Source organism: Charadrius vociferus, unplaced genomic scaffold (assembly GCF_000708025.1).
Source record: "Charadrius vociferus isolate BGI_N301 unplaced genomic scaffold, ASM70802v2 scaffold26, whole genome shotgun sequence".
Taxonomy (NCBI): domain Eukaryota; kingdom Metazoa; phylum Chordata; class Aves; order Charadriiformes; family Charadriidae; genus Charadrius; species Charadrius vociferus.
Window position 1 is genome coordinate 652,313 of NW_009649320.1, and position 18,176 is coordinate 670,488.

General features: G+C 39.0%; 1 protein-coding gene across 1 annotated transcript; it reads right to left on the reverse strand.

Annotated features, from left to right (window-relative positions):
- Positions 1-203: 203 nt before the first annotated feature.
- CRLF2 (cytokine receptor-like factor 2) lies at positions 204-15,199 on the reverse strand. Its single transcript, XM_009889438.1, has 8 exons — positions 15,124-15,199; positions 8,520-8,631; positions 7,583-7,755; positions 5,833-5,972; positions 4,933-5,095; positions 2,792-2,903; positions 1,671-1,755; positions 204-473 (listed from the first exon to the last, which is right to left on the reverse strand). Exons 1-8 carry the CDS (start codon positions 15,197-15,199, stop codon positions 204-206), a joined length of 1,131 nt encoding a protein of 376 aa, XP_009887740.1.
- Positions 15,200-18,176: the final 2,977 nt, after the last annotated feature.

Consider the following 18,176-nt stretch of genomic DNA (forward strand, 5'->3'; position numbering starts at 1 on the left):
AACAAATCCTAACTCTATTAATTATCAGGGTGCTATTTCAAACACTGAACCTGCCCAAGCAGTCATATGTTCTGGGAAATAACAGATCTGAAACCAGGTAACACAGCCTAGTGTCTTTCTTGATGCAAGTCTACTCATTACAAATTTTATATTCAGCCACCCCCCCTAAACTCATCAGGATCTTTTATGTAACTATGCAAATTTTATAACATTACATACATGTCATCATTCATTAAAATCTGGAAGCCGGCAAAAGAAGCTATAGTGTTGGATGTTGGCATCAGGCAGGCAATCTGAGCTGCTTTGGGGTCATTATTTTCAGCTGCTTTTGAAAAACTGAAGCTTTTTTCTTGAGGCCCCTGTTTGTCACTGTTCTTCTCATCTTGTTGGCTTTCTGCCTCAATGATGCACTCTGGCTCTTCATATTCCACCTTGGTTTCTACCATTGCATGATCAGTTTTGTCTATCCATTCCTAAAAAAATGAAAATGTTGATGTTGGCAGGGACTGAGATGTCAATCAAAAGAAACCTGGGTGTGTAGACTGTGTAGACACTGATTTTCCTTTAGCAATGGCATCTTTCCAGGATAAGCCACAATGGAGAAGATGAAAGGGAAGCAATATAGACAAGCAGGACATAAGATAGCAGGATGGAAGAAAGGCAGGATGGCAGGAAAGCAGACAGGATTCCACAAATGCATACAAACTCCTACTTATTATCAAGACCACATTAAATACATCTTCATAATTAATCAGGGCCTTTAGAAAACTTTGGATGTATAAAATAGCTGGTGTTCCCTCCTTGAAAGCCTCATGCATTCTTTGACCCAAGCCCTGACTTAATCTAAATTGAGACTGAGTTTACATGGAGATTTACAAAACACAGCATTTCTGTATTAAAGCTTCAGTATTAATTTGCTTTTATATCTTTCTTCTTCAGTTTCAGTTTAAAGCTATTTTATATATAGAAATTTTTCAGTTTGTCACTGAGACATTGTTACTGCTCTTTGGTATTGTCATTGGGTTTGAAAACGTAAATATGTGACCCTTCTTCACTTAGAGGAAACTTAGTAGTAACTAAGATAAAGACAGCCCAATTAATACAGAAAAATACATCGCATATGTGACATCATGGACTCAAGAAGCGGTAAGAAAACAAACGCAAAAACTGTGGTCTGTCCATTTGACAGCCATTTTATGTCTAAAGGTTTAGCGACTATGCACCTTTGTGACTAAGAGGCTTCCTACTGTGACTGATGCCTGCAAAGGTCTGAGTGCCATCACTGGCTCAGCACAAAGTCTCACAGCACTTCACAAACATCAAGGGCAAGATCAGGTTGAGGCAAGTTCCCTGAGTTATCCTGTGCAGGAATGCATGCAAACACCACAATGGCGTCTCACCAGATATTGTGCCTCTGAAGACCCTTAAACTCTTCTCAAGCAATTTCTCTGCCTCTTTTTACAGCAAGTGTCTTTTCACAGTGCCAAAGCAGCACTACACGGATTGCTCTGGTATGGATCCCCTTGGTGATGGTGCAGGAGGGGAAAGGTTATTCTCTTGGGTCTGAGAGTGCTTGTGGTAATGTGTGTGTAGAGCAAGTATCAGCAGCTACTTTCAAATTATTCTCAACACTGTAGAATTTACAGCCTTGCTAGGAAGGGAATGTTTACCTGAAAGTTTCCGTTATGATCATTGAAGAGATCAGCAAATATGTATTTTGGATCTGGTATAGCAGGCATGACTGCCTTCTGAAGCCTGCAAAGAGGAAAGAAAAATACAAATGGGTGTTTTGTTATAGTGTAGTCATTCATACAAAAAGCTACTTCAGCACAGTCCTGTAGCCACAAATATATTTTACATGGCAGTACTGTAGGCTTGATTTCTTTCAATTGTGTTCTAAAGTCAAAAAGCAGTTATAACAGCATGATAACACCATCAGGCTAAGAGTGTTTTTTCTGCTGGATTTTCAACCAACCCCATCCTAGTAAAATCTGGACTCTATACAAACTTCCAGCTAGTCAGCAATTGCCATTCTGCTCCATGCAGTAGTCAGAGCTTTACGTTCCCTGGCCACGTTCCCCTAGACAGGGAAGATGGTGCAGTAGCCAGCTGTATTGGCTGAGTTAGTGAACACAAACATAAACTTGAAATATAGAAATATAGGAGAACAAACTCAACTTAGGATCTGAAAAGGTTATCAGAGTCCCATATACTTTCAGCTCTGAAAATACTGCATTTTTGCCTTTTGTTTTCCCCACTGAAAAAGCCAAGATCTGGAGTCATTGCAGGTTTTGTTGTTTGATGGTTTGGGTTTTTTAAATTGTAGATTCTAAAAATTAACAGAGTCGTTTAACTGCAGATCCAAATATTGACATAGTGTCTTCAAAGTTGAATGCACTCAAGCTTACTTCAGCCCACTGCAAACAGACATTGACTGTGATGAAAGTTGCACAAAAGAAGACCATTTCAGAAGAAATAGCCAAAATAATTGGCTTCTCAGGATTTAACTAGTTTTCTGAAAAGGAGAAGAAATGATGTGGAAGGGACAGAATTTTATCCAGAAACTTTGTCTTTTACCAAAATTGTTCTGTTTTTGAAAATTAAAGGTCTTGGTGTTTGGAAGGCCAGGATGCGTTATCGCTCAAACAGTAATTAAGCTACTGTCTTCTACATCTTCATGATCACTTCATTTATCAGATAAGAACTTTGAGTGCTAAGAGACTTGATCCTGAACAATAGCTCTGTTTTCATGACATGATTATTTAGTATTAACTGATAAAACTATATTTACCTCTGCCATTTACACAGAAGAATCAAGAGGACAAGCATCATTAGAAGTACTGCCAGCAAACAACTTAAAACTATTACTGTGTTTGACTGAGATTTTATATCATCACATGACTCTAGGAATAATCACAAAAAAAAGTATGTGAAAAAGTTATTTTTTGCTTTAACAGTAAATATTTCTAATCATGCTAGAACATTGAATTTTCTTTAAAAAAAAAACCAACAACCAACACATAATTTTTTAAGAACAAATAAGACCAGTTTAGTTGTTCAATTGAAACTGAAAACAAAAGCCATCCTTCTCCATACTTTCAACAAAAGAAAATTGTGCTTTAATTTATATAAATTAACCTGGTACAGGATAAAGGAACAGGCTTACAGGCAAAGAGTAGAGGCGTTATGAATGAATCGAATATTTCTTCTCATCATGTCATTGCCTTGACAGTGATACAGCAACTTCATGCTAAGATCTATATTACATACATCTACTTACAATCACACACTCACCAAAGCTGCAAGTGCAATTTTACACGTAGCCTAAATGTCTTCTTTCCCAAAATAAAGCAAACAAACACAAACAAACATCTTCCCCATTCCAGCAAACAAAAAGCCAGCAAACCACAAGTGCTGATACCCAGAAAGTAACTAGTGGAAGGATATAATTTAACACAGAGGTATATAAAATTAATGTATTTGTGCACTTTTCAGCATTCTCAGTGTTTTTGCCTGAAGCTTTTGCAATCCCACCTCAAAGCTCTTCCTCCTACTATTGACCTTCTGCTCTCTACATGAATACTACAAAAACTGCATAATGATTATTCATACAGGAGCAACTGTCCAGCCTGGTCCACCTACTTTGTTCAGCTTGCCAGAAAGCCTCAACAAAAGTTGTGATCCCCAAGTAAGGTATTCAGAATCTATGAAATTTCTGGAGCACAGCCTTGTTCATGGCTTCCTCTGATGTTAAATTTGGAGTCAATAATAACTCATTAAAGTCCTGAAGTGAAGTGCTTGCCCCAGTGAAGGGACTGTGCCAATGTTGTTTCTGATGCAGGGGCACCCAGAGCTACCGAGCCATTAATCTGTCTCCTTTGTGCTTTCCTTCCTTGCAGTTACCTGCTGGAAGCCTCTGGTCAAATGGTCCAGGTGGGGCTTTTATCTGCTCACCTCTCAGAGGTGCACAAGGAGACATTGTCCTCTGTGTTTTCTTAAAGGCATTTGCCAGCCTGAGGACATGCTTGCAGGCTCACAGTTTGCATGGTGGGGGAGGCTGTTCTGGAGCTCAGCACTGTGGCTGCTGCTAGCCCGTACCAATACTCCAGGATTTCACCCCAGCTTTGTGGATATAGATTTTCTTCAGGTGAGCCAATAGCCCACTGGGTTTTAGAGAACTCGGGTCTGGGTACACTGAACATCTGGGTGTCTTATAGTTCTGATAAAGCCTAGTGGGTGGCATTTTGTGCTTAGCTGAGATGATATGAATATGTTGGGATGATGTACAGTCTTTTCTTTACTACAGAAAATCTGGGTTTTGGTTTTGATAGCCAGTAGAAATACTGTTTCCGTCAAAGATCTAATCGAAGTCAACCACACTCAGTTAATATGTTTGCCTGGTGGGAAAGCAGTGCTGATACTGACTTTGCTTCCATTTCACCTCTTTTCCCCCATCCTCCCTGTTTTGATTAGTCCAGCATGTAGGAGCATCGGACTGCTATAACCTCTGGTCCTGTAGTTCAACTGGATGCACTTGCAAAACAAACTGCCTTCAAAAATGAGGCATCAAGGATTTTCTTAGGGTCCAGATTTGATGTTCACATATCATAGGTGGACACCGACCTCCACCCCCCTCACCCCCATTCACCACAACACTGTCATTGGTGGACCCTGGACACTACTGTAACACAAATAATAAGGACCCTCTTAACTTTGCTGATTATGGCACAAATTGACAGTGTTGTAGGCCATCAGGAACAAAGTGAATAGGAGTTAAACATGGACAATTAGACATCCACATGAGCTTTCTCTAATAACAGAAGGTGAAGCACAACAGTGCTACATTAATTTGCTGCATGTTCCCAGTTTCTTTTGCAGTCGCCCCTCCCCCATGTGTACTTAGAAAATATATGAATGTAGCACAGCTGTTACCTAATAATGTGCCATTCATCCAAAATGTTTCTGCTTTCCAGTCACTGTCGTAATTAACTACGTTGCAGTAGGGTGCTAGCCTCTTCAGTCTGACCCGGAAAGAATAACATTTCCTCGGATCAAAGCCTTGCTCTCCAACACTGCAACACTTAGAAGTTCTGGACTGTGAAGGAAGGTGCATCATTGTTAATTCTGGTTTTCAAGACAGTGCTTCAGAATGCTACAGTCAGTCATGATCACAACTAGGACAAGGGATAAGCCAACCCAAAACCTCTCAACTGCATTTTAACTTCTCTAAGTTTCAAAGAATTCTGTTTCTTGACTGACTCTTCACTATTCATAGCCATGCCTCATTGCCTGACATTGAGTTGAAGGTCATAACGATCATTACAAGGTGCACTATGTTATGGTTGCATATTTGCAATATGCAAAGACACTTTGATCCCCAAAACATTTACAAGTTATATTTGAGACTGGAAAGGTTTAAGTCAATGAAATAATATTTAGAAATACTTAACAACTAACTTTAGAATAAATAAAAATCTCGTGTTATCTCTTTTCTTTCATTCTATTTCATGTTTTTTTCTCTCTTCTTTTTAACTCTGCTCTGCTTTCTGCTTTTTTCTTCCAAAACTCCTTTATTCTGAATGTATGACCTTTCCCTTAGATTGTCCTCAGCCCTTTGCATGGCAACTAGATATAACTTAAAAAATAAATGATTTCTGGTATGACAGGGATCTAGGATGCTAAAAACCTGTTTTCTGCTACCAGCTATATTTGAAAACATAGGATGGAATATAGAATGGGAGAACAATTTGAAAACAACTCTATTTCACATCCTATGGAGACGCTACTTCCAGCTCCTTCCAATGTTGATTAAAAATGTCACGTCCAACTCACTTGCCAGTCTTTGTCAAACTTGCTTTTGTATTGAAGCTCAAGTCTCAAGCATTTCACAGCTCTCTCTGGTTTATTACAGCTTACAGTAACGGTGTCCCCTTTCCAGAAGAAGGTCACATTTTCTGGGGGATTGGGCTTTACTAAGAAGAAGAGAAAGAAATTACAGTATAGTATCTTAAAAAGAAGCACTTTGTAGATAAAATTCTTGTTATTCCTTCATTGTCTCAATGTTTCTCTGAGTAGTAAGTGAAGAAGATGGACCTTCTTCTTGGAGGATGTACTTTTGTAGCTGACCTCCCTATTAAACATCAAAATGGAGCTTGACACCATGACATTGCTCACCATTTGAGGTGCCACATTCAAAGGTAGATACTATCTCATGTCAGGAACCTATTGCAAGTACTTAAGGAGGGACTGTAGTCTCCTCATACTCCCTGCAATCAAGAGAAAGAAAGAGGCTTCTTCATTGGAAAGGATCTGACAAATTCAGTACCATAAAACCTTCAAGAGATGCTTGTGCAGCTGCTGGAGGCTATGTGGGCTATGGTGGGGTATCTGCAAAAAGCACTGGGTGCCTACCTGTGCACAACTGAATCTACCACTCACTGTTTTCAGGTGGTCCGACGAGCATGCAATGGTTTGATCTATGTAGCTGGTTGGTCTTCAGTAATGGGAAATAAAGGGCTGAGAAGAGTGTTCCCTCCTTTCTCAATCCTTCTAGTTGTCTTTTTGTATTATGAAAATTCTGCCTTCCTAACTTACAGGCTTAAGTCTGATCCTTGATATTTGTGCTTTCTTACCTAACCCTTTTGAAATTCATTTTACTATCAGTGGGTGTTTAATACCCAAAATTCAAGCATCAGGCTGCATCTTTCCATAATTTACCACATACTGGTAAAATTACGAGATAGAAAAGTATTCTCAAAGTTAGATGTCTTGACAATTTTTTTATTTAATCCCTTTTGCTAAAACATTATTAATAAATGCTAATATGGTATTTGGATATTATTTTTTTTTCAGATAATTCTGTGTTGTATGTTTTCTGTGTGATTTTTATCAAAAAAAAAAAATCCTACACTTTAAATGCTGTAACTATGTGCAATTCCAGAAGATTTTCACAAAATAATCTCACACTACACGTGAAATACATATTCAGGGGAAGGAGGGATTTAGTAAAAACAGGAACGCTGTCTCCCTACTAGTAGGAGGATGTCTCTTTTACAATATCAGGCTGTACCAGAGCCACTCGAATTTCTGTTGACATCTGATGATGGTTTTATCACAGCTTCTTTGATAAGAAGTAGTTTGCTGCCTCACATCACATGGAAGATGGGAAAAAAATGAAAGGTTAAAAATACAAGACAGAACACACACCCAATGCTAAGACAAGAAACTATCACCTTTTATTCATTTTCCTGGAATGAATACTGTATGAATACTGAGCATGCCTGCACCAAACTAAGCACACCCATGTATTTTAGAATTTTCATTTTTATTTTGAAACTCTGTTTGGGTACAAATCTGGCTGGCCCATGTAATCTCACTTAGCTGCAGCTGCATACAGGCTGGTGTAAGAACTGATGAGAGCAAGGGATAAAAATCAACATGAAATAACCATAGCTTCATTTTGGCATACACACTAATAACATTTTATACACCAACATAACTGATTTCTTCTCAAACTAAGGATGGCTAGAGAATCAGTGAAGCTGCTAGGACTACCAAGGTAGTTGTGATTTTACGTACTTACTATAGAAATCAGATTTTAGTGTTTTAGAAAAAAGCTCTTTGCTACCATCGCTGTTCCTGATAGAGATGGCAAGAGTAGGTCCTTCTGTCTTAAAAAGACATCCAGAATTATAATCTTGATCCAATAAATAGGTGGGACATGGCTTCCAAACTTTGTTCTTGCCTTCATCAAATCTATAAATGAAATAATATTGGTGAATGGAACACTCGTACCAGTTAACACAAGTTCATTCCTTTTTGTTACTGTTCTTTCTTTTTCCTTTCTTTCTTTCTTTATTTTTTTTCCTTTCTTTTTCAAATCCTCCTACCAAAGGAAGTCTGTATATGGAATTTCTTGAAGTGGCGAATTCCATAGTGGTGCGAGGGAATTCATTACCTAAACCTCATTGACTTTCCAGCCCTGGGTTTTGACGCAGTCTGAAATTATCAAGTTTCCTTCGTGTTGTTGTTGTTTTCTAACAAGAGAATGACTTGCTCAACAGATGTTTTCATGAACCTGTTTCCAAGATTGTGCTGCTAAAAAGTTCTTTTACGTATACCACTCAGAGAGAAAAGGGAAAATCAAGTGCTATGACTGTCTTTAACCAAAACATTAGATTTCTGTTAGTCATTAATGACATCAGTTAATAAGGAAAATATACAAACATACGTGGAAAAAACCCCTTTCAATCGTATTATTAGCATTAACATTTAGCACAAGAACAGATGAGGGACAAATCTTTCATATAATGTTTGTTGTGACTGACTGTTCAGCAGACTTTTTGATTTGCACACTTCTGTCACAGGTTATGAATATAAACAGGTTTCATGCTGGGTGATTAACAAATGTTAAAAGCAGCTTCAGATACAGTTCACAGAAGACTCAAATAGACTTAGAGATTTCAGCCTCCCAAAGTAAATCCTTTAAGAAAAGAAGAATAGACATTGTCAATACTCACGTATAAGAAAATGACACATTCTTGTTGAGAAATAGTTTTCTTGCTGTCCATGTGATCTGCATCTTCTCATTATTGAAATTTATTATTGAGGTGCTGATGGCATCTTTCCAACCTGCCCAGGACATTGATGGAGAATATGATTTCAGCAGTGAGTATGAAAAGCATCCCTTGACATTGGTAGGCAATCAGTATTTCAAAGATATGTATGCAATAGACTCAGATGATCATAAAGTCAGAAGACATAAGAATATCTAAAATGCAAGGAAACAGAATAAAATCGCCTGGAGAGGTTGAAATTAGAATTTCAAAATAGCGAAATGAAAGCATGCACAGCAACACCAGAGATCACCCCATGGTCCCTGGGCCAAAAGTTGTAGACTGGTTCATGTGTATGCAATGTATAGGGCCTACACCTTAAGGCCAACTTTCCCCCAAAATACCTGATAAAATTTTCCTGCTAAGGAAAACTATTTGGGAAGTAATGCCACATGGAGACTGTGCGTAAACTGTCAAATATTTACTGTAAGAAACAAGGGACTGGCAACACAGGTCAAGACCTATAGGAAGCCAGAGCAGATCAGCACAAGCAGGTGTACTGCATATTTGATCTGTTCGGTTCTGGCCAATTCCACCTTGCAGACATGAAAGATCATTTAATGTCCTCTGACCGGATGCAGATCTTATTTCCTCTCCTGACCTTCTCCTTGTTACAGCTCTTGCTAGGGACACAGGTATTTTAATTCTGTGTCTATCAGGATTCCACAATCAGACACTGAAGATAAATCTGACATTGAAAAATGGAGAAACTAGGAAGGCAGAAGGATTAGAAATCCATTCTATGTCAAAGAGAAGGACAAATAATTTATTTTGCATTCTATAAGATGTGAAATTTTATTTACTTGAATGAACAAAGAGGAAGAAAATGTGTCTTGAATATCAGCAAGAAATTTGCAGACTGCTGTCTCCAGACATGAAGTGTTTACCAATGAAAACTTTTGCTGGAATATTCTAGCTTAGCAGGAGAATAGAGGATTTTAGCTTTGATTGCTGTCTACATTTTATGCCACTCTGGACTTTTGAAGGGGTTTAGAGTGGAAAAAAATTTCAAACATTTCTCATGAGCTTTTTATCACATACAGTGGTCCTGAATGTTCATGAGAATCAAGCCGAACTATCCTCATGGTTGCTATCTTATGCTCCGTCATGAACACTAAGAATGTGAGAAAGGCAGGTGGGTTCAAGTAACCGTTTTGCCTATTCTCATGGCTATATCTTTGCATGTAGGCGTTTCATTATTTCTGGAATTAGAACCAGTGAAAACATTTTTGTATAGATGTAATTGTGTTGTAACATGTTGTTTTGACAAAATCATTCAAGAGAGGGTTATGACAGAAACCTGGGAGACACTGGGTAGATGTAGCTGCAGGTCCCCGCTATGTGATTCATGGAGCTCTGATAAAAAAGATTCTGCTCTTACTCAAGAGAAAGACTTGAAACTAACTCCTCCATCTCCTAACTAATGCCTGCAGGCTTGTTCTGTATTGTTTTCTCAAACAGAAAATCTCATGTGTTTTTCTGAAGAATAGAGAAGTGAGTACTATCACACGCTGAAGCAAAAACAAAACTTCAAAACCTCAAAAGCCATTCTAAAATACAATTTACCCAGCCAGCTCTATCTCTGTTACAAGAGACTACCTAGCCTTGTTTCCTGAGTCCTCAAGCCCTTTGTAAGACCCCTCTGCAGGTCTAAGAGATGACCCTGTCTGCAACTAAACAACTGGGATATATGATGGCAAATTGCCTAATGGTGGATTCTTGGTCTGCAATTGCACTAACGCATTTTAAGTTTTATGGACTAAATTCTAACATGGTTGTGTTGTGTAGTATATGGTGTTATGCTTAGTGTAACTGAAATCCATATGACTACTTGGACTTAGATTTTCTATATAGATAGTTAAATGTATATTTAGTGCATAATTGAGAGTATAATGTTCTCCATCTTTTATAAAGTTATAAAAAAGAGTATAAATGTTAGTGAAAGAAGAATACTGTACTGCCCTGAGATAATTTTTATGAGTATAGAATGAATCTTTTCAATTCCCTTTAGAAGCCACAAAATATGTACTTTCCACTTTTTGACAATTAGTCTTATTGCAGACATTTTCACTTTGAGAAAGAACTGTTAATGTCCATGCTTCAATTATGAAAATAAAACCAGGAAGAGTACTTGCTTTCTTAATCACATATTTTCAAGGATAAACAATTTCAAAATTAATTATGACGCTGTGTCTATGTGCACAATAGTTTGGCACAATGACAGCTGGCAAAATGCTCTTTGTAGGGCATGGTTTTTAACAAATTTTTAAGTCAAATGTGAATGAAATTCTTCAGTTTAATCTCAGAAGGTGGCTTAACATCTCTGCAGAGAGGTGTGCACACAGATGTTCCTGTGCTTGACGAAAAGATTTCGAACAGGTTACGTGCTAAGAGAGGAACGCAGTCTCGACAGTAGGACGTAGCAAAGAGTGGGTATCTGAGACTCCTACCTGGGGCACAGCCAACCAATCCAGGCTGTGCCAGGACCCTTTCCAGAGGAAAAGTGTCGCCTCAAAACCCTCCCTTGGACTTGGGCACCTAGGCAGCCCCACTGAAAAACACAGCAGCGATTTTTCCGTTATTTGGAGGGTGGGCTCAGCACCCAGCGTTTATCCCATTGCTCTCCAGCTGTGAGGTTGCAGCAGTTGACCCAGGATGTGAACGATCTGCGTGCATGGATTTCTAGTGTTAAGCAGATGGTGCGGTTTGGGTTTATCTATAAGACTGTTCTCAGGTTGCTCAGTATGGTAGAGTTGTGCAGCATAAATAACATTTTTTTTTTTAATTATGTTTATAGAGAAATTGGTGGCATTAGCACAGATAGCACTGGTTTATAAATTGTGAGAGAGAGCACACAGAATTTGCTCATGCAAATTTTTTGTATACAACTAAGAAAAGCTGTGGTGCCAATATTTTAATTGAATTTGCCTTTCAAATAGGCGATGTGTGCTTGGGAAGCTCCTTGAACCTGTGACTCTGTACCCCACAACCCTGACATTGCCAACAGAGAAATAAAAGTCCAAGACACTAAAGATTTTAGTAAAGTAATAACCCATCCTTCCCTCTCCATACAGACCAACTCTTGAAATCCTTTTTCAGGCTGCCACATTTCCCCTCAATTGCAACAAGCAAAAAGGACACCAGCATAAAAATGCTGAATCCCATAACATTCCTTTACTGGGGTGTTTGATCTTTTTGAACCTGCAGTGGTTTAGTCAAGTTGTAGTTGGCTCTAGAGGTGGATAACAAGGAAACCAGAAGGACCACACGGCATTTCCACACACTAAGGAGTGGACACTAAGTAAAACTTGTGAGTATGATCAGTGTGGCCTGTTTGGAAGGCAACAAAAAACACCAATTCATTCTGATACTTGGACAACACTCATTATTGTCTATTTTTCAATTATATTCTGATAGCTTTATACTACCTATTAGAAGCTACAATTCAGAGATGCAGACTAACTCTTGGGTTCGGCAATGCTTGTGTTTTTAGGGGTTTTTTTGGATGACAGTGAAGAATATCAGCTTGGCTCCAGTCCTGCAGTGATTTATAGGTGGACTTTGCGCACTCTTAAGTAGTCCACTTGACTTCAGAAAAAAAATTCCTCAGAGCGCATCAACTTAACAACATATATAAATCTTTCTAGGATCAGATCATTTTTCTGCAAAGAAACCTACACATTATTAATTGGAACTCTGGGATTTTAACATTTAAATATAAACTCCAGCAACTGCAGTTGTTTATGTACTAAAATGGAAGGTAATACATTACCAAATACTTAAAAATAAGTAGAACCATTTAATAGAAATGGAACAGAAATTGTAATAAACTATCTGATGATATATACATATTCTTTCCTGTGCTCTAGTTTTTAAGAACTTCATAAGAAATCAGTCTTGACATAATTAACTAGCTATGTAGGACAGAAAAGGTTTTATCAGTCTTTTATTATTAACAACTCTACTTCTAGAACTCTAGTCAGGGCAATTTTCTACTGTGCTTTCCGATTTCATGAGTTTTGTAGTTTTTTTGAATGTGGTATCTCTTGTATTTTGTGTAAGTGTTCAGTAAACATTTGCGTGCATCTTTTCAAATTATAGCATGTATATGTTGCGAAATTCACATTTCAACATGAAAAGATGCATAGTCTAAGTGAAGTTTTTGAAATTTGGATTAAACTGAGATCAAATTCCCTGAGGATATGTACAGATTATCTGAAACATGGTATTTCCTTCTGATGATCTTTTCTTTCTTTGCCTTTAACCGAAAAAGATGTTCAGTTTCCTTTTTCTTTTACTTTTTTTAAAGCACCTATAATTCTGGAGACAGAACCATTCCTATCTTTTGTTAATGGAAGGAAAGAGAGAGCAAGAGAATAGAGGGGACCATTTCTCTCCCTTTCTGTATGATGGAATTTTTATGAATCCTTCTGTAACACCATGGATCTTTCTCAGCTAATGTGCCAGCTTTTCCACAGTAATTGTGATTATTTAAAGCATTCTTCTTTTCATGATCCTAGAGGCACACAACAGCCCAAAATAATAAATTTATCATTATTCTTTTTATTATGATAATGAGTAGATGGAAAGGTCAAAAATAGTATGCAGAGGCAGTCCCTGGGCTAAAGAGGGGTGGCAGCAACTTTCTGCCTGAGGATGGCCTGTGGGTCTAGCTAGGTCGCAGTATGGTGCAGCGCTGTAGGACACATACCGGTGCTCTGGAACATGAGCTTCAGAGAGAATTATCCAAGTCTACGTCTTTGGTAAAACCAGAGGTGGACTGGTAGGGCTCCACACAAGACTTTAACCTCTTCTCAGGTCAGAGAAGCGTGGAAAATACCACTATGGTGTGTGGAGAAATTACTTTTACAGGGGGAAAAAAAGAAATTTCCTTGAGCAAAAAATTATGCAGACACAACCATGAGCAAGAATATGAGCAAGTACATTCCACCTCCAAGTCACTTTTCAAAGTTTATTACTGAGAAAAAATACTATTGAAGGGGAACATTGTAAAAAGGCTGAATGTCATGGAACAGATGAAAAAAAAAAAAAAAAAAAAAAAAGAAAAAGGGGAGGCAGAAAGTCAATCTGTAAAGATAACAGAATGGAACATGCATGTACTGGAACAGTTGCAACCTCATTGAAACATAACAAAGAAGAAAAACCACTTTTGATTTCCTCACACTGATGAAACCTGATAAGTAACCACATGTTGAACTTCCACATATCGCAGCACACTGTATAGAAAGTACCAGAGAGCAAGACCCAGATCTGAGCCTACAGTCTTTAGTTACCCTTAAAACTACTCATCTATGAGAACGATGTCATTTCATTAATAGGAACACATGTAGGCGAAAGTGCAACTCCTTGAGCACAAGACTGCTGAATTAGGTATACAGAGCAGAGACTGAATAGAAAACCTCTTTTCAAGAAAAGGAATGGGATAGCAAGAGAGAGATTTTTAATAGAAATTTTGAGGCAAAACATAACCTTTATAGCATAATTCTCATAACCCATCAAAGTGTGGGGTTTTTTCAGAAGATCACCAACCATTGCTAGGCATCAACACACTGTGCATCAAACACCACAACTGTTATTTTCAACTTTTGTTCTACTAAGTCATCCCAGTAGGGTTATAGGTAGTTGCCATCTCAGTACAAGGAAGAGTCCCATCCCTTCACAGGAGAACCAGTGACTCACAGGAATCATCTGGTTCTCCATTGCCTGAAAACGGTACTTACCATACACACAACAGAGCAGAGAACTGATTTATAGGTTGATAAGATGAGGGCATAACTTTAAAGTATTTCTTTCCCTTTATAACATTAATGACAAGGAACTTGTGATAAATTAGCAAGAGAAAAGATTAGATTAACGGTTTATGTCTTGGGCTTTATGTACGATTTCTGTAAGAATCCATTTATCTTTGGCAAGCTATAATTAACGGAACTGCAGACAAACACATGAAATAGAGATGTTCTTATATTTAGGTAGGCAAATAACTGGTCTTTAATGTCTTTATTAATTTTGCTCTTTAATAATATTTTTACCTTGACACTTTCTCAGGCACAAGATATTGCTGGATATTTTCTCATTGTGTTCGTTATTCCAGAGTGTTAAATGCTGAAGTCTTACCTGGAATCTGTTTTATCCATCTTTGTTCGATGTGAAGGCTAGTCCTTTTCAGATGTGGTCTACTCTGTTAGAACCTGTGCCTTAGCAAGTAGTCCTGCTTAAATAACTGAGTATTTCTCTTTTTGAGAGTAGACACAAGCTTACAAAGTTGACTTTTAATTAGGAAACTTTCATGGAAATATGTTATTATTGCCATCATAATTTTCTTTTTTTTAATCCACTTTCATTTCTGCTGGATATCAATTTCTGGTTTGCTTATTTTTTTCACCAAAAAAAGTGCTGAATATTATGACACATGAAGTAAAATATGCACAGAAATATTACTAATGAATATATCAATTTCTTAAATAAATATCTGTGGATTTGAACTTACCAGGAGACTGTGACTGAGAAGCTACCAGGTTGCCCAGCGTGAAAATCATTGAACATGCTTGAAAGATGAGTCTCATGATTGGAATGACACACTTGGCTGTGAAGAGATGAGTAACCGTAATCTCTGGACTTTACTGTTTGATCACTTTATACCAGAGGCTGTAGGGAACTGGAGGAAATGACTACAGGAAATAAAAAATTGATATATCGCTAGCTATAAACAAATCAGAAGTGCAGGACTTCAGAATGCACACCTTCTTCATACGATTAAAAAAAATAATAAATTAATTTCTCAGAATAAGAGTATGTCTCTTGTCAGCACTTTGCTTTATCTTTTCACAGCTGTATCAAAGGTGACTGTAGCCCTGATCCAAACGAGGACTAGGTAGCTGTGCATAGCTGTGACCGCATCATATCATGGATGAAGACACTGATCTCAAAGTGCCCATCGACCTGAGGGTAGGAGAGGTCCAAACAGTCTGCCTGCCCCCTTGCAAACCAGGACCTGTTCCCACTAGCAGACATTTATACTGCTACTCCACATGCCTGGTGCACCTCAGCTGGCTTGAGCCACTTCAGTCCCCAAATCAGAGGCAGAAGTTGTGGACCCTTTTTTAACAGAGAGAGCAGAGTTGCCAGGCGTAGGGAGGCTGCTACATAAAAAGCAGCACTGGGATGAATTTCCTCCTGTGTTACCTGGACACATGTGTGCTGCTATAGCTTCCAAATATATCCATATACATAATATTATATATATCTGTACTATAGCTACACCTTATATATCAATATACCTAAAATTATACATAGAAAATGGGGAATAGAATACTGTTTTGCTTGACATTAAACATATTTTAGAAATAGCAGAACTTAAAAGTCTTGTAATAATCACAATTATCATGTCTAAAGAAACCTATTATTTGTAGATCTGCAGTAAAAGGGGCTTCAGCTACGTCCACATAGTAGTGCAATAAACAGGAGTGGTGAAGCAGTGGGGTGAAGCAGTTGGTGCTGAGGACCCAACAGCCACACGGTGTGCATAGGGATGGGGCAGGGGGCTGTTTTCCCTGGACTGGCAGCAGTCCAGCCCCATGGGCTGAATGCAGTCAGAGTTTGCTAGATGCCCTCCTGGAGTGCATATTCTGGGCTAGGCTCACCCAAGAGCAACCCAGTGCTCCACTGTGTGAACAAAAACATGACGATGATTATAAGCATCACTTCACAAGCCAGTCTGGCCCCAGCCTGCCGCCCTTCTCCAGCAAAAGCCCAGGAACACAGCCCTGAGTGAACAAGAGCTCTCTTCCCTGAGCTTGCTGGCTGCTCCCTGCATGTCCTGGTAAAGGTTTACTGTTTACTTTTCTAGGGACATGTGAAACAGGCAAGTACACCAACTTACTTCAAATCCAGTCTCTTCCGTAATTAAGCTTCACACAAAATATGCTACCCCGTTAAATCAACAGATACAAATATAAACAATAGACCTCAATTCCTATCTGTGTTTCCTAGATGGTCTCAAGCTTTTGCTCAGTTTGCATCCGAAATAGTACAGGAACCTTCTTCTCATGCAGGGGCATGGTTGGGCAGGTGAATGCAGTCACACTGTATGCAAAGTGGCCTGGGCATACACACCGTATGGCCTTCTGGAGACCCTGTTCCCTAGGTGTCTTGTTGCCTAAAGTTTCTCAAGTAAGGAGAGTGGAAGTTTGTCTGCTGCATGTGGTATGAGACAGGGAGCTGGATTGTGGCTGGGAATACACCCAGAAATTCTGCTGTGATTTCTGTTTGGTCTTATTTGCATTCCTTTCAGAGCCTTCCCTAATGTGTTCACTGTCCTTTTAAACCCAAAAGTACTGTTGCTCAGTTGAGACCCTTATCAGCTTTGTCACACCATCAAAGTCTCCAGCTAGGTGATGTGGTACCACTTTTGATCACTTTCCTTGGGTTGGCTGCTTCAACTGGATTATCCACTGTATGTCCCAGGAAGACCTATTCAAATCCCAGTGACTCTTGGAAACCCCGGCACGGCTGCCTGACACACATACAGTACTCAACTGTCTAGCCCCTGCTTCGATCGAGTTCCTCCAGGGAGGCATTAATTCCTGGAATTAAGATAGCAAGCAGCACAGAACTAAAATACTAAACTAGGTCATATGTGATAGTTAATGGAAAGCTGAAATTGCTCACGGTTTCCACAGTCAGCATTGCAGAAGCCATTGTGACAAACAAATGAAGGCGGAGAGCCAAAATCCTCTTGTTCCCTGGGACAGGGCAACTCCCACATGTCCCCATTTGAGTTAAAAACACATTTTCCTTCCAGAACATATATCTTGGCTTCACTGAAGTGTGATGGGGACGAATTTGTCCCTGTCTGTTTATTGTACACTTAAAACACACTGGACTGCAGACCTCCTAAGACAGGTCATTCTCTGGCAGAAAGGGGTGTGGGGAGACAACATATAAAGAAAAGGTATCGAAAATACCTTCTGGCTTATAATTATTCTGATTTTGAGACACTACATCAAAACCAAGGTCTAATTCTCAAGTGACAACAGCTCATTTTCACTGACCATTTCCTCCTATCAGGTATTTTGGTGCCTCAAGTAACTCCTTCCCACCAGCCTCTACTTCCTTTTAAGATACTGAGGGCCTCTTGAAGCCAAACAAAATTACTCCTTTTACTACTTCTGAAAAAAAATCTAGGGCTGAGGTCCTGGCGAATAAAACCAACAATGACTGGGTTAAACAAACTACTTGCACAAAGCTGATGCGCTCTCGAGCTATTTTTGCTGCTGCTGAGAGAAACATCAGATTTGGCACTTGAGGAACGTAGGGCTTGGGCACCTCCCACCTCTCTGCTGTGCAGGCAGACACTAGCCTAACCACCTGCCTCAAGTTCTGCTCTCTAGAAGCCAGCTCTGATTACCTGATTTGATTTTTTCAAATATGGATGATCACAGTTCATGAACTAAAAAGCCACGGGATATGTTGTCCCCCAGGTCCTTTTCTGCCTGCCTGCAGGACTGTAACTGATTAACTTGCCCACATCCTCTGGGTCAT